Source organism: Drosophila nasuta, chromosome 3 (assembly GCF_023558535.2).
Source record: "Drosophila nasuta strain 15112-1781.00 chromosome 3, ASM2355853v1, whole genome shotgun sequence".
NCBI classification, from domain to species: domain Eukaryota; kingdom Metazoa; phylum Arthropoda; class Insecta; order Diptera; family Drosophilidae; genus Drosophila; species Drosophila nasuta.
The window spans coordinates 27,988,642-28,004,368 of NC_083457.1; the positions used below are offsets into that span (position 1 = coordinate 27,988,642).

A 15,727-nucleotide genomic window follows, 5' to 3' on the forward strand; every position below is an offset into this window, starting at 1 on the left:
TCTAAATAGTTCTGCATTGATTGATTTTCTTTGATTGAAAGATTTCTTTTTTTGGTGAATTTTCACTTTAAATATCAAGTAACATGTGTGCAGCTGAAGTGGTTGTACAACAATTTGTTGCAATTATCATTACTTCGGGGTGACACACAAAGCTCATGGCGTACCTTCATAAATATCAAGCATACGCAGCGTGCGCATCGCGTCGAGTCGCGACAATTGTCAAGCTTAGCGATGCATGGCGCAGAGCTGGGGCAGATGAGCTGTCTGGATGGGTGACTGACTGGCTTGCTTGCAGTGACCATGGTCAGGCAATTTGCAGCCGCCAAAAATCAATGACCGACCGGTTTTGCATAGGCATTCAGTGTCGTCGTCGTCTTCGACTTCGTCTCTGTTGTTGTTGTTGCTGTGTCGATGTAACGTAACAACTTTCGCTGAAACGTCATTCCCAACAACAACAACAGCAACAGCAACAAGAGTAACAGCAATAACAATAACCAACGACAACGACAACAACGACGACTCAAAATGGCAAAAGGCAAAGAGATAAAGCGACGCGACGATAGCATCACCCAAAGCCAAAAACCAATGATGAAGCAGAAGAAATTCAGTTACCAGTTGCCAGTTGCCAGTTGCCCGTTGCCATTTGGCTCGTTTGTGGCTATTAACGCAGGTCTAGACCAGTTTTTTTTTTAGCAGCAACCGGAGCAGGAGCAACAACGACAAACAACGACAACATCGACAACAACGACACGAATGTGGCTATAATCAAGAGCAACTCACATGCGAGTAGGCGAAAAATTGGGAAGAGCTTTCGAGGTGCCTCCGCTCGGCATGGCTGGAAGAGATTCATTTGAATAATTGAAAACCACTTGCAGTGCAATTAAGAGCACAGCATGAAATGTGTTTGATTTCTACACGTCGATCGCACTGCACTCGCTTTAATTGCCGGAAAATTTCGCTCGATCTCCAAGCAACAACTCCAACTACAACTCTTTGACTTCGGCTCCATCTTCAACTCGCAACTTCAAGTTGAATTCGAATTCGAATTGTTTGTTGTTGGCTGCTTCAAAATGACTTTGCAACAGACACGCTACACACACCGCACCGGAAGTTGTTAAAGCACAAATGCCATGTGAGCCAAGAGAGAAAAGCCGAAAGCCAAAGCCAAAGCCAAAGCCAACAAGCAAATCCCCAAATGGAACAACAAACTCATGCGCCTATTAACATATCTCTTCATAGTCAAGCCAAATGGCGACAACATTCTAACTATATAAATCGCACTTGCTGCATGTGTGCAACAATTACCTTAATGATGCCCCCACACACACACACTCACGCTTAGTCGCACACTTGATTACACCAATCTGCACAGATCTCAAGTGCATAGGGTGCTCATTAAGTCTGCTTGGTTAGCGAGAGAGTGTTTGCGAAAACCAGTTAACAGGCAAATCAACACGCTCAAGACCTTGATGAAGCTGCTTACCCTTGCACCCCAATTAGATGTTAGTTGATACTATGTCTTTAGCTTAATGCAGTTGTAATTCTTTTAGACAGTTAACGCTATGAGAACTCAGTCAAGATATAAACAATATACAGTGGGGAGTAAAAGTGAGTACATGCTTGGCACTATAAGCTTAAAAAAATAATTAGCTTAGCAATATAATCCAATTTGTGGCACAATATTCTTGCAATATTTCTTGTCAAATTAAAAATCAAAATAAAAACGAATCGTTCACTTCTGTCACCCACATTACAATTGCAAAGGATACCTCGTTATAGCGGATCATTATATGAAACCAGAACAATGTGCAATATTAATTAAAATATAATAATTTATAGTATAGCTTCTTACACTAAAGTTTGCTAAAATGTTGTGTAATTTTTTAATCTGGTATATTTTGACATCGAATGTGTTGCTATATCGATATACCAAATATGATCTTCAGGAATATTTGTAGTATTTTTGAGGTATATTACCGCATTGTTTTGCTTTTATTTAAAATAAGTAGCTGTTTTTTCACTTCTGTATTTCTCTCATGTTTTTAAATTAAGTATGCATTATTATCATTTTATAAAAATTAAATATAATCACAATAATAATTATTTAATTTTGAATACTTAAAATAAATATAATTACATATATTAAAACATTGTAAATATTTCAAATTTGTATTTTTTATTAAATGACGATATCAAACCGACTCTTTATTATAATAAAATTAAAAGAAAAATAAATTTTACTATTAACAAAGAGAAGAAGAATAACTAATTTTGATTTTTCTACTTAAAGAGATTAATTTCCAGAATATCATATTAGTGTTAAGGAATTTATTTAAAGAAATATTTATTTTGTGTGCATATTCTTTTATAATCTTTTCTTTTTTATTAGTGTAGTAATTTATACATGTAACATATTTATTGTGTGGAAGAGTTTACATCATTATAACTTTGTCCTACTTTTGAGTTCATACAATTATAGAAAACAAATTTCATTTTGCCACTACAAAATCATATTGCAATTGAAGTACGCCAAGTAAAGGTTTTCATTCCACTGTGGCAAGTACAGTGGACCACCTGAGTGATAGTTAATAGCTAGGACATGTTAAAAATCACTCGCCTTGTGCGTAATTGTCCAGTTAGGCATGTTAACATGTGTGCATGGCGATGCAAAACATGCAAGTTGCATGCCACAGGGCGGCAACCAACAGCCAAAAGCCTGCCACTTTGCCAGAACTAAACACAGTAGCGTGATGGCCACAGGGAAGAAGCAACATGCACTTTTCCACAAGCGTGCTCGTCGTTGTCTTCGGCATCAGCCTCGCCCTCGCCCTGGAGTTCAGTGAGTTGCCGCAGCAGCAGGAGTTGCTGTTGCAGCGGCAACAACGCCAACAACTGCTGCAACTGTTTCTGAGAATACGCTCAGAGCGGCATTATGATACGATATTGCTCTACGGACGCGCACCGTGTGTGTTCCACACGGTGTTGCCACTGTTGCAGCTGCCCACAGTGCTGCTCTCGCGCGGCAGCAGCCACAGAGACTGGGAATTCAGCACCGAACTGTTGCTGCTCTGCTGTGGCGCCAATGCCGAACAGGAGCAAAACTCACGAACCTCGTGGAAGCTGCAATCGGCAAGACGTTTGATCTATGTGGAGACGCGGCTGCAGCCACAAAGACTCTGCGAGGATTACTTCGAGAGGGAGCTGTATAATGTGGCACTGTTGGATGCAGAGTTTGCCACCTCAGGCAGCTTTTACAGTTGCCGCAGCTTCCAGAAGCCGAGCTACGCACAGTTGCAGATTTTGGATTCACTTCCAATTTACGTGGAACAATTTCGGGATATGCAAGGCGCAATTTTACGCAGCGAGGCAGATCAGTTGGCGCCACGTTCGATGCTTTATCGTGATGCGAAAAGCGGCAAGATACGCATGATTGGCTATGTGGCAAATGTGGTCAACACATTCGTGGAGCGTGTGAATGCCACGCTGCAGCTGCGCGACGATTACGAGTTTGGCAAGATCACCTACTACGGCGACATTGAGAAGTTGACGCAACAGAATCTACTCGACGTGGCTGCAACATTGGGCAGCACCATGACCGCCGACAATTGGGAATACATCAGTTATCCCTATATCATCACCTCATATTGTGTCATGGTGCCAGTCCCTGCAGCGTTGCCCTACAAATCGATCTATACCGTTGTGGTTGAACCGCTGGTGTTGGGAATTCTGGTGCTGCTCTTCTTCATCTTCTCGCTGCTGCTCATTTATAGTCAACGCTTGACGTGGTGTGACTTCAGCTTGGCCAGCGTGCTCCTCAACGATCGCAGTTTGCGTGGCTTGTTGGGTCAATCGTTTCCCTGGCCAGAGCATGCAACGCGTCATGTGAAGGCCATCTGCTGCCTGATGTGCTTCTCCAGCATCATGACCACCACCATGTATCAGGCTTATCTGCAGTCCCTGTTCACGCATCCTCCGCCGGAAGCGTCCATACGCAGCCTCCAAGAGGTGCCTTACTCCCGCTATAAAGTGGCCATGGATCGACGCGAGGCAACGAATCTGCTGAAGAGTCGCAATCTGACCCTTGATGATACCAAAAGCGGTTACATTCTCGACGATTGGAATGAGTTTGTCCACATGCGCGACACTTTCAATGCCAGCTTCATTTATCCCGTCACCGAATTGCGCTGGAAAACTTATGCCGAGCAGCAGCGTCTCTTTGCCCGTCCAGCCTTCTACTATTCGGATGATATTTGCCTGCATCGCATGGTCATGTTGTCATTTCCGATGCGTCGCTCGTTGCCCTATCGCGAACGCTTCGAGGAGCACATGATGCACATGCAGGACTTTGGCATGTTGGAGTCCTGGATGGATCACAGCTTCTTCGACATGGTCGAGTTGGGTCTCACACCTCTGAAGGACTTCAGTGAACCTGTCACAGATGAGGATATTCTATATCTGCGAGATCTCACCTGGGTGTGGCTCTTCTATGCCATCGGGCATGTGCTTGCAACCATCTTGTTTGCCGTCGAGTGTTACAGGGGCAGAGAGCGAGGCACCGCGACCCCAATGACATAACTTTTTTAAGTATTTTACTCTGTTTTGTACTCTACACTTTTGTTGCGCATAGAGAGTATATTAGAATTGTTATGCGGTTGGTAACATGCAGAAAAAAAAAATTATAGCTAACTTTAATACTTTTTAATAATATTTATTTGAACTCAACTTTTACTACTTATTGTTCTTAAATAATATTTCGACTAGACAATTCATACATTCAATCTTTTAAACATATATGGTACTTGAATAATATTGTAGTCTGTTCTTTTATTCCTAAATCTCGTAATTGTAAGATGTTAAATTCTAATATTAAAATAATAATAATTTAAATAATTAATCCAATTTGACATATATATTATCTCAACATCATTAATTTTTATTTTTTTACTTACTTATTTGTATGTTTTTAATGATCAATAAAAGCAAAATTTACCTTACCTTATTTTATATAATGCTTAATTTTTAATATTTATTTAATATTTATTTATTTTAATATTTTTAATATTTATTTATTTTTAGGGAACATTCACAACGTTATATATTGGCTTATTTATTTCTTAAATATTCCTTTAATGTGAAAACACTTATTTTTTATTCTAATTGTTCAAAATTAGTAATTAGTAATTAAACCAAATTTTTAGTTAATCCACTGCTTCTTTATATATATTTTTATTGTTTATTTTATTCGATAAAAATTTCATTTTTTTATGAATTTATATTTAATTGTATTTTAAATAAAAAAAATATTTTTAATAATAGCTAAATATACTTAACTCAAATTTTAGAAAGCGCCAAATTTTTTACATAATTTTTAAAATGGTTAACATCTTTACTAAATAATTTTTAACTAATAAAATGAATTATTTTTCATGCTAATATTTAAAAAAAAATATTGTTTAAATTTTATAAATAAAACTAGAATATTTAAACCTAATTTTATATATTGAGTATTTTTATATATATTCACATATTTATCGCCTAATAAAGTTGAAGTATTCTTTATTTTTTAACCTTCGGTTAGGGTATTTGAATAACGTATCATAAGCTGGCTGTTATTTGTTTTATAATCTAAACCGAGCGCTGAACTTTTGACTCCATTAGCATTGTGGGACCTACGCCTCCACCTAATAAATGCGGATATGTATAACCACGCATTTCTTTTTTTTCTTCGTTTTTATTTCTTACTATATTTCTATTTTGGTTACTGCTTCCATTTTCATTCAAATGAAATCATAAAAAAAAACGGCAAATGTTGCGAACGTCCGCACAAAGATTTGTCATTTAGTTATTTAATTTGTCTATTTTTCGAGGGTTTTTTTCTTTTATGTTTTTGAGTTTGATTATGATCAATGGAAGATATTGATTTCGATGCGGTTTTAAATGGCACTCAATGTTATCGGTGAATCAATTTGCGAGTGGATTGAGAAAACCCAAATGGAAATGTTGTGCATTCGCATACCACACGATGACAGCACCAACGCATTTGCGGGTATCAATCCGGATAGTCCGAATCGAGAGACCGAGAGTGTTAACCAAGCGTATCGGCGAATTCGATGACATGCCACATGATTGTCAGATTGTCGAGACTAGATGATTGTATTGATTATTGTCTTGGGTGTTGCATCAAATCTGCCCATAAATGCCGAACAATGCGGGTGTTTGTGACGATTATGCAAAACGCAAAAAGACAGACACAAAAAAAAAAGGGAAAAACGAAAAGGAAAAAATACCTGAACTGGCCGAACAACTTGCAATATTACAGATAAATAAATTCAAAACTCAGCTGTACCATATCATCAATGCTTTAACCACATCATTTATTTTAATGATAATTTTTAGTGACGGCATTTTGGCGCCACTTCTTTGACGCGTGCTGACTGCTTGGCTGTCTGTCTGTCCGTCTGTCTGTCCGTCTGTCTGTCCGACTATTTAGCTTATTGAATAACCTTTGCGACGACCTTCAGATCGGATCAGTTCGTTCATCGTATTAGCGCAGTGGGTGATGTTGATACAGATATTGCTCGACACACAATGGCAATCAATTGATTGTCTGTTTCTCTGTCTGCTGAGGAGGATCTCATAAAACCGCTTTCATTTTATTTAGTTTTTTACCAATCCATCTGCAGTTAAATCTATCTAAATTAAGTAAAACTTGTGCAATTATATGCCAAGTAACATCTCGTGGCCATAAACTTTTCATTATGCAATGCAACAAAAAACTTGTGTGCATTTCAACACTGTTTCAAACTGCTAAAATAGATTGTTAATTTGCAGAAAATACCTGTTCTTTTGGTTCGTTTTAAAAACCAGTTGCAAGCGGAGGCCTCTTAACCTTTACTTGACAAATTATGTAAAGTTCTGCAACTAAATTATATTTTACAAATGTGTAGAAAAGGGTAAAATACATTTTGTAAAGTTTATTCCCATGTCTCCTTTTGGCCAATTTCAGCAATTGGCCATGGGAATGCTCACAGCTCCTTTTGTAAGTCTGAAATCCATTTAGTTATAGTTGCTCAACCTTTTGACAGTTTGCAGAGCAAACTCATCACAACAGATTGCAGATGGCTTTCGTCGCACACACACACACACACAGAAAGCCGTGACGAAACGACGACAGAAATAATAAAAGAGCAAAGTAAATAAATGTAAACTGTGGTAACAATTTTTCAATTGCAAACGCTTTTCAAATTCTATTATTAACTTTTGTCTTCCATTTGCTTGATAGATGATGATGAAGATGGTCGAGGATGATTATCCGAGAGCATTGCGCATGCCGAGCAGCTTATCTTTGTAGACCAAAAAAAACCAAACCAGAGCAAACCTGAGAAGAAGACTCAGACCCGGAGACTCAGGGTCATTTAGATTAAATAGGTTTTGCGGCTTATATCATTATGGTCAACTCTTGAACAATACCCTAAGCTGTTGTTATTGTTATAGTTATTGTTAGTGTTATTGTTTGTGCGTATTAATTAGGCCTCGCTCGAAGAGTCAATAATAGATAGATACACACACACACACTCGCACAATGAGCAGTCAATATAATCGTATTTATTTTTTAATTTACCAATCAAACACGGACTGACTTTTATGTTGTAATTAAAGAAGCAACTACTACCTACTTAAATGATGCCTTGAGATGATGATTATTGGTAGCAACTTTTCGGTGTTTGATTTTTATTTTTTAATTTTTATTTCCATTTTATTTTTTGTTGTTATTTTCGTAGTTTTGCGTTGCGCCGCACCTCATAAAACATTACAAATTCGACCTTAAACCAATTAATAAAAATGTGCTAAAAATGCATTTACTAAATGGGAAGGTGTTAATTTTTTAACATTTGCCTTATTAAAATCAAGAGCTTAATTTAATTCAATGTCATCCGTACTCAGCGTCTTACATTTCAAGCCATTAGCCGCTTTTTTTGTGGGTTGCCACAAATCAAACGCGAGACGCGAAATGCCTGCCACAGCAAGAGGCAGAGATAATGAAATGAAAAGAGATGAAAAACTTTGGCAAACGGTGTGTGACTAACAAAGTAATTTATTTCCTTCCTAGTTTTTGTCGCTTGTAGCCATTAAAGAGCGTTAGCTGAAGATCTGCAAATAAGCCACTTGCACCTTGCGGCGTCTCCGCGCTGGTTTCTTTTCTCATTTTCGCGGTTTGTCGCTCGTTTCCCACAATGCCACAAATGCTCCAAACTCCACCAATTACCCGCGATGGGGAGCACTTTGAACTCTTTTATGCCGCTTACCCTGCGGCGTCTCCCGCAGCGACACGCTTGCGTATACGTAACGTATTAATTATGGGGATAGCAGCACCAGCAACAACAACAACAACAAGATGAACCTCAACAATAACAACAAATTTGCAAATAGTAAATGAAATACCTATGCTAATTAGCGAAATTAATCACAAAGGCAATGGGGGCAAATATAGGATAAATGAGTTAACCCTATTTCGGCTCTTAAAATGGATGAAAGTCATAAATTATAATAATATTTCAATTAGTAGTAAATAAGCAACTGAAACAATCGTGAAACAACAAAAACAATAGCAACAAAATGAATATTAACAGCAACAAGGTGTCATCGCATGTCAAACCCTACGAAAGTAGAGACAACAACTCAACCAATGCATTTTTAATTGGAATTTCATTTTGTTTTCATTTTAACAACAAGTTAGCATGCAATTTGTGCATTAAATGACAACAAAAGTGTCAAGTGTGACAGTTTGAAGTTGAATGCCACAATGGACGGATGGATGGGAGCACATTCATTCAGTAGTTGCCTTTCGTTTTCAGCCTCATTTTGAAGCAGCTCTTGATGCACTTCTGCGCTCCAATTATTATCTTATAAATCATCCCAAATGTAACCTGGCCCACGTATACTAACAATAAGCTCCATATAAATAAATCTGTAATAAAGTGCCATAGCAAACACACATATAAATTAATAAGAATATTTTTCGTTTTGTTATTTTTAAATTTTACCGCCCTGTAGCAGTTTACAGCACTGTTAAAGCGCAACCTTTAATGTTGCCAGACTGCTGCACAAATACAAATCAACATTACATTTCCATAATATATTTTTAAATGTAGTTGATATATATTATTACTCGATCTTCTAGTCAACATTTTATTACAATAATTGATTTGTTTTTTGGAAAAAAAGGAAAAATATCAAGCTTTTCCAAAAGGCGCGCCTGTTTATGTGGCTTTGCAAATATACCAAATGAAGTGTAACCAGGTATTCTGTATTTGGTATATTCAAGATATTTTGCTTGCGGTCTCACGGCGACACAGGTGTGAAATAAAATAGCTTTTATAAATAAAGCTCTTGTGTTTACGTAAAAGGTGGAAGTTTCTAATAATTTGATTATTGGTCAATTAAAATTTTTAACAATGCATTTAATTTAGTTATATACAAGAAAGCTTCGGTGTTGGCAAAACAAATTCGATGATTAAGAATTACAAAAACATCGGGGAATCGATAGCGCCATCGATGTTTCTCCACCTCTAGTCTGTTAGTGTTTTTATTTTTGCAAGACCATATTTAAAGTGAATTAAAAACTCCCCGCGATAAGTCAATAATAACACTAACAAAAAAATTGCGGGTAAAAAGTGACGCGATAAAAAACAAATAAATCTATTTGCACAGCGATGCGGAACGAAATCCGAGTTGAAAAGTTTGGTCTAAGCAACAATAGAAGAAGAAGCAACAGTTAAGCCAACATATTTATACATACACTCAAATACAAACACATATACCTGCTTCGTGTATGAGTATGCGGGCAGAGGTGTGAGCAATGGGCGGTGCAGAGTGGCAGAGCGGCAGAGCAGCGGCAGAGGCAAGAAAGAGCGACTGACTGCGAGCGCGACTAGAATTAACGTTTAGTCTAGTTTAAGCCACAAGCACAAAACGCTGCGCCGTAGCGAGCAGCAGTGAGTGAAGTAAGCAGTAAACAGTGTTGAATGCGCCTGCCTGCCTATAAGAAAATAATCAAAAATAAACTGGAAATTGAAATATTTGTGTTTGCATAGCATTGAACATCTGTGTTGTGTGTATGTAAATATAATAATACGGAGTATTTGTATACATATTGACGGACATATATATATTTATATATATGCATACATATTTAATTTTGCCAACCGCTTCATGACAAACCACAACTTTAGCAGCAACAGTCAACGGGCCACGTCCACGCTGCAACGTTGTAATTGAAAGTGAGCAGCGGCTATAGTCAAGTGCTACCTCAACAAAAACCCCCCCACCACACACACACACACACACACACACATAGAAATATGCTGCCTCGGTTTCGTTCCTTCTATGGCAAAGTCATTATATTCATACTCGTGGCGCTGTGCTTCTTGTTATACCTGAAGGTGCAGCCAGCCACGGAAGATTACCTCTTGCCACCTGGCAGGCACCAAGCCGCCCGCCCCGCAGTCTACAGGTCACACGAGAGGGAAAGGCAATCCACTCATGACAAATACTTCGATGATGCAGAAAACGAAATCCGAGTGGCCACGCAATCGCCGTATGAACACAGCATCCAACTCGATCTGCAGAAACAGCACCTGGGATTGGGTGACGAAGGTGCCGCTGTGCATCTGAAGGGTGCGGCGAAGACGCGTGGCGAGAAGATCTACAAGAAGATCGCGTTGAACGAAGAGTTGAGCGAACAATTGTCCTACAATCGCACTGTGGGCGATCACCGCAATCCCCTGTGCCTGCATCAGCAATACGATGATCCCAGCACCTTGCCCACGGCCAGTGTGGTCATCATCTTCTACAACGAACCCTACTCGGTCCTCGTGCGCACCGTGCACAGCACACTGAACACTTGTAACCATCAGGCGCTCAAGGAGATCATTCTGGTGGATGATGGCAGCGATAATGCCGAGCTGGGTGGCAAATTGGATCACTATGTGAGAACACGAATCCACAATGGCAAGGTGACCATATTGCGCCTGAAGAATCGGTAAGTCTTCTGAAATGAGTAGGGAAATCAATGCTCAACGCATTCTCGAGTCTCAAGAGTCGCGACTCGAGTTGAGCGATGGCACACTTTACAAATTTGCTGGCTAGGAAAAGTTCCATTCAGCTAATCGAATGCACATTCAACTCGCGCGCTCGCTCGCTGTAAAATTAACACAAACCGCACGTCCGTCTGGCTATCATTTTGTTCGCCTTCATTTGAATAACTCGTTTGTGGCACAGACTCACAATTGGACATAGAGATAGAGGGTGACGGCGGGGAGATCGGGCGAGCGGACGAACGAACCGTCTTGGAGCTTCTTCTTCACAGCTTAAAAGTTGAAGAACTGAAAAACGTTCAAAAATTCAAAAGTCAATCAAAACGTTGCAACAACGCGACTTAGAAATACCCTCTAACTGCAGTTCTACAGTTTTTGATTTATTCATTTCTATGGGATGCATAGTTTATATTAGTGTTTGATAAATTAAAATTTTAATAGAAGTGACGGATAAATCGAATTTAAATTAATTAGATAAAACAAAAAGAAAAATACTAGAAATATTATTATAATTTGAATTATAGAAATTTAAACAAAATTGTTTCCTTCACGTTTTAAAAAAACAAAATGTTTTTTTTGTTGGTTATTTTAAAAATTAAAAATTTATATATTTTTTTTAATCTAACTTCGAATATAAAAGTCATCTTCATGAAAGTCATAGTATATTTTCCAAAATTAAAATTTCAATTGAACAATATTTTTATATCATTTATATCAATATTTTTTAAAATCATTTGAGCCAGTTTATTTCAAATAATATAGGGTGGTTTTAACTTATTTTGTTTTATTTGGGGTTCAATTTTTATAAGATATGCCACTATCGCCCCATAAAATGGTAGAATATTTAAATCAAATTTAAAATTAGTCGCTTAAACCAGCTAAAACTGGATAACGAAGCGGCGCTAAATTGTAACAGTATTTTTCATGCAATAGAACCAGAAAATTTAGCATCTCTAATTAAGATTATTACAATACTAATGACTGCAACTAAAATCATTTGGCTTTCCAATCGAAATACCCGTCCAAGATGTATTTCAACGTTAGGGCATGAAATGAAACCGTAAAACCTGTTCGTCAACTTACGATTATGCTTTTGACTTTTATTTTGTATCTTTCGGATCTTTTGCCGTGCACTATTCGCTTAGCGCGTTTGTTCGCTGACCCAATAATATTGTTTTTGTTGTTGTCGCTGCCACAAGTTCCAAAAATACTCAATTTTACTAAATGAAAGTTTGAATTTGTTGACGTTCTATCCACAGCTTGGGTCTGATACGTGCCCGTTTGGCTGGCGCTCGCATTGCCACCGGCGATGTGCTCATCTTCCTCGATGCCCATTGTGAGGCAAATGTGGGCTGGTGTGAGCCGCTGCTGCAACGGATCAAGGAGTCGCGCACCAGCGTCTTGGTGCCCATCATCGATGTCATCGATGCGAATGATTTTCAGTACAGCACCAATGGCTACAAGTCATTCCAAGTGGGTGGCTTCCAGTGGAACGGTCACTTCGATTGGGTGAATCTGCCGGATCGCGAGAAGAAGCGTCAGAGCCGGGAGTGCAAGCATCCGCGCGAGATTTGTCCAGCCTACAGTCCCACAATGGCTGGCGGTTTGTTTGCCATGGATCGTCGGTACTTCTGGGAGGTTGGCAGCTATGATGAGCAGGTAATTACGATTTTATTATATTACTTTAAATGTTACTCTAGCGACATTTTAAATCGACAGATGGATGGCTGGGGCGGTGAGAACTTGGAGATGTCCTTCAGAATCTGGCAATGTGGCGGCACCATCGAAACGATTCCCTGCTCTCGAGTGGGCCACATCTTTCGCGACTTCCATCCCTACAAGTAAATATATGAAACACTTTCTTTTCACATGGTATTTTCACTTTTTGAACTTGCTCTGCAGATTTCCCAACGATCGTGACACACACGGCATCAACACGGCTCGCATGGCGCTCGTTTGGATGGATGAATACATCAACATATTCTTCCTCAATCGGCCAGATCTCAAGTTCCATCCAGACATTGGCGATGTAACGCACAGAGTAATGCTGCGCAAGAAACTGCGCTGCAAGAACTTCGACTGGTACCTGAAGAACATCTATCCGGAGAAGTTTGTGCCCAACAAGAACGTCATAGCCTGGGGCAAAGTGAAATCGGTGAATGCCAATCTGTGTCTCGACGATTTACTGCAAAACAACGAGAAGCCATTCAATCTGGGCTTGTATCCCTGTGGCAAAGTGTTGCAAAAGTCGCAGCTCTTCTCGTTCACCGAAAAGCAAGTGCTGCGCAATGAACTCAGTTGTGCCACGGTGCAACATAGCACAACGCCACCGCATCGTGTGGTGATGGTGCCGTGCCTGGAGAACGATGACTACAACGAGCAATGGAGATACCAGAATCATCAGCTGGTGCACAGCAACACGGGCATGTGCCTTGATTACAGCGGTCAAAAGAGCATGGACGATGCCCAAGTGGCGCCATGCAGCCTTTCCAGTGACACGCAGCGTTGGGCCATCGAACATGACTGAGCGGACGAGGTGGCAAACGCCAGCGGACCAATTGCCAATTGCAACCGAGAGAAACTGACTAAGCGATGTAAAGCGCAACGTTTACAAACTAAACACAGACTCGAATTAACGCAACAACAAAAATAACTAAAAACGAACGTGTAAATACCAATAAAAATCAATGCTAGAAATATATCTATATATTTTCTATACATATATATATTTCTGATATACATAAAAATATATATATACTATATAGCATTTGTAAGTTGTAGTTAGCGAATATCAAAAATCAACACAAATCAAAATGAAAAGTCAAATACTATGCTATTAAAAATCGTAATAATTTATGTGTTGTGAATTGTGAATTATATGAATAACAAGAAATGATGGAATGTAGAACAAGTTTATTTATAATCGGTTCATGTGCATATTATTCCTATGTAAAAGAATGCTTGATTGATAATTGTAATTATAGTTGCTATGTGATCATTAAATGGAATACCACTTGCATTCCAATGCAGTCGAACTAAATACTTGAAAAGTCTCAAATATGAATAATTATAATCAAAACTAATATCATAAATGCAATGCGTGGACACGACACGACGTTGTAAGCATTTATTAACTAACAATTTTTGCATCTTGCAACTATTTTTGCCATTTGTTTTTTGAAAATAAAAACGTTTCCAAAATTGGAAGCACCAAACAAAACAATCGCATTAAAACCTGTTGTCATTTAAATGTCACTCTAAGAGGGTAAGGTAGGGTAAGGTAAGGTCAATAATGTTGAGTCAACTAATGGACCTGTTGCAACTCTTGGAAGAGGTATAGATCAAGGTTGACATAATAAAACACTTACGTACATACCAGACGTTGACGTTTTTTTTGGGTGATTCCCGCCAGCTGTAAATTATCAGTGAAACAAATTCTTTGCACGTTTGTTGTATATATTTATAGATTAAAGTACATAATTTTTGTCTTTTGTTTAATTGTAGTTTGAATTTTCTGTTGAATACGTGTTTTCATCATTTTTCTTTTGTTTTTCGCTGACGTTCTCATTTTCATTTTTTGTTTTTGTTAAGTTACTAAAAATTGTTGAGTAAAATAATTAAGTATAAATTACAGAAATTGTTATTATTGTTGATTTTGCTGTTGTTGTTCTTGACTTGCCAGTTGTTCGATTGTTAATACACAAAAATTACAACTACAAGCAAAAAGTGAACTTTACATTAAAATTAACAATTGTTAATATTGAAGAACTCACGTGATTGTGTGTGTGTGTGTTTGTTTGTATGTGTGTGTGTGAAAGAGTGTGTGGATTGCACAATAAAAGCATTTGATAGCTATTTTTAGTGTTAATTTGTTCAACATTATTTTGATAGCAGTTATTAACGGGGAATTTCTTGCTGCTGCTTCTGCTTCTGCTGCTGATTCTGCTATTATCGTAATTAAGTATAATTTGTTGTTTTGTTAGTGTATTGCAATAATAACGTTATCATTATTTCGTTGACCGTGCTAAAAGCTCTAAAAGTGCGCAAATATACGATTATCTTTGACTACCCACAACATCTATCAATATCGCGTTCTATAATAAATAGTATACTTATATCATATTTACCTGTGTATACGTGTGTGTGTGTGTCTCTTTGTGAATGGAAGTGTGCGTGTGTGTGGGTGTGTGTGTTTAAGTATGATTTTGAAATCATATTTGTATCTACAATAAAATGCTTGATAGCCCTGGGCAATAGCTCCTAAAACACAAAGATCCATAGATACTATATGCACTATATAAGGTACCTTTTCGATCGATTTCTACGCTCGTGCATGCTGATCATCTATCCTAGAACTAAGATTAAATATACATATATGTATATCTATATTTTTTTGTATTTGTATATGTATGTATAAGTATGTATATGTTGTGTCTCCATTCTTTTGGGGTATCTGTAAGATGCAAAGCAAGCATTTTCTAATCTCATTTTCTCATCTATTTTACATACAATTAAACTGCGCGTTACGCGTGCTAATAATTTTGTTCATCAAATTTCACTTTCGATTTTCTTGTTGCATTTTCTTTTTCCTATAATTTTCAATTTTCAAGCTCTATTTTGAATGTTATTTA

The 15,727-nt window shown here is 38.0% G+C and overlaps 3 protein-coding genes across 3 annotated transcripts in view; all 3 read left to right on the forward strand.

Annotated features, from left to right (window-relative positions):
- LOC132788722 (electron transfer flavoprotein-ubiquinone oxidoreductase, mitochondrial) overlaps positions 1-15,727 on the forward strand; it is a 118,537-nt gene that overhangs the window by 46,368 nt on the left and 56,442 nt on the right. The window lies entirely within an intron of this gene.
- LOC132788144 (uncharacterized) lies at positions 2,502-4,575 on the forward strand. The gene has a single exon (XM_060795474.1). It carries the CDS (start codon positions 2,773-2,775, stop codon positions 4,573-4,575), a length of 1,803 nt encoding a protein of 600 aa, XP_060651457.1. The 5' UTR covers positions 2,502-2,772.
- LOC132790139 (polypeptide N-acetylgalactosaminyltransferase 1) lies at positions 9,560-13,814 on the forward strand. Its single transcript, XM_060798582.1, has 4 exons — positions 9,560-11,041; positions 12,356-12,755; positions 12,816-12,937; positions 12,999-13,814. Exons 1-4 carry the CDS (start codon positions 10,362-10,364, stop codon positions 13,621-13,623), a joined length of 1,827 nt encoding a protein of 608 aa, XP_060654565.1. The 5' UTR covers positions 9,560-10,361; the 3' UTR covers positions 13,624-13,814.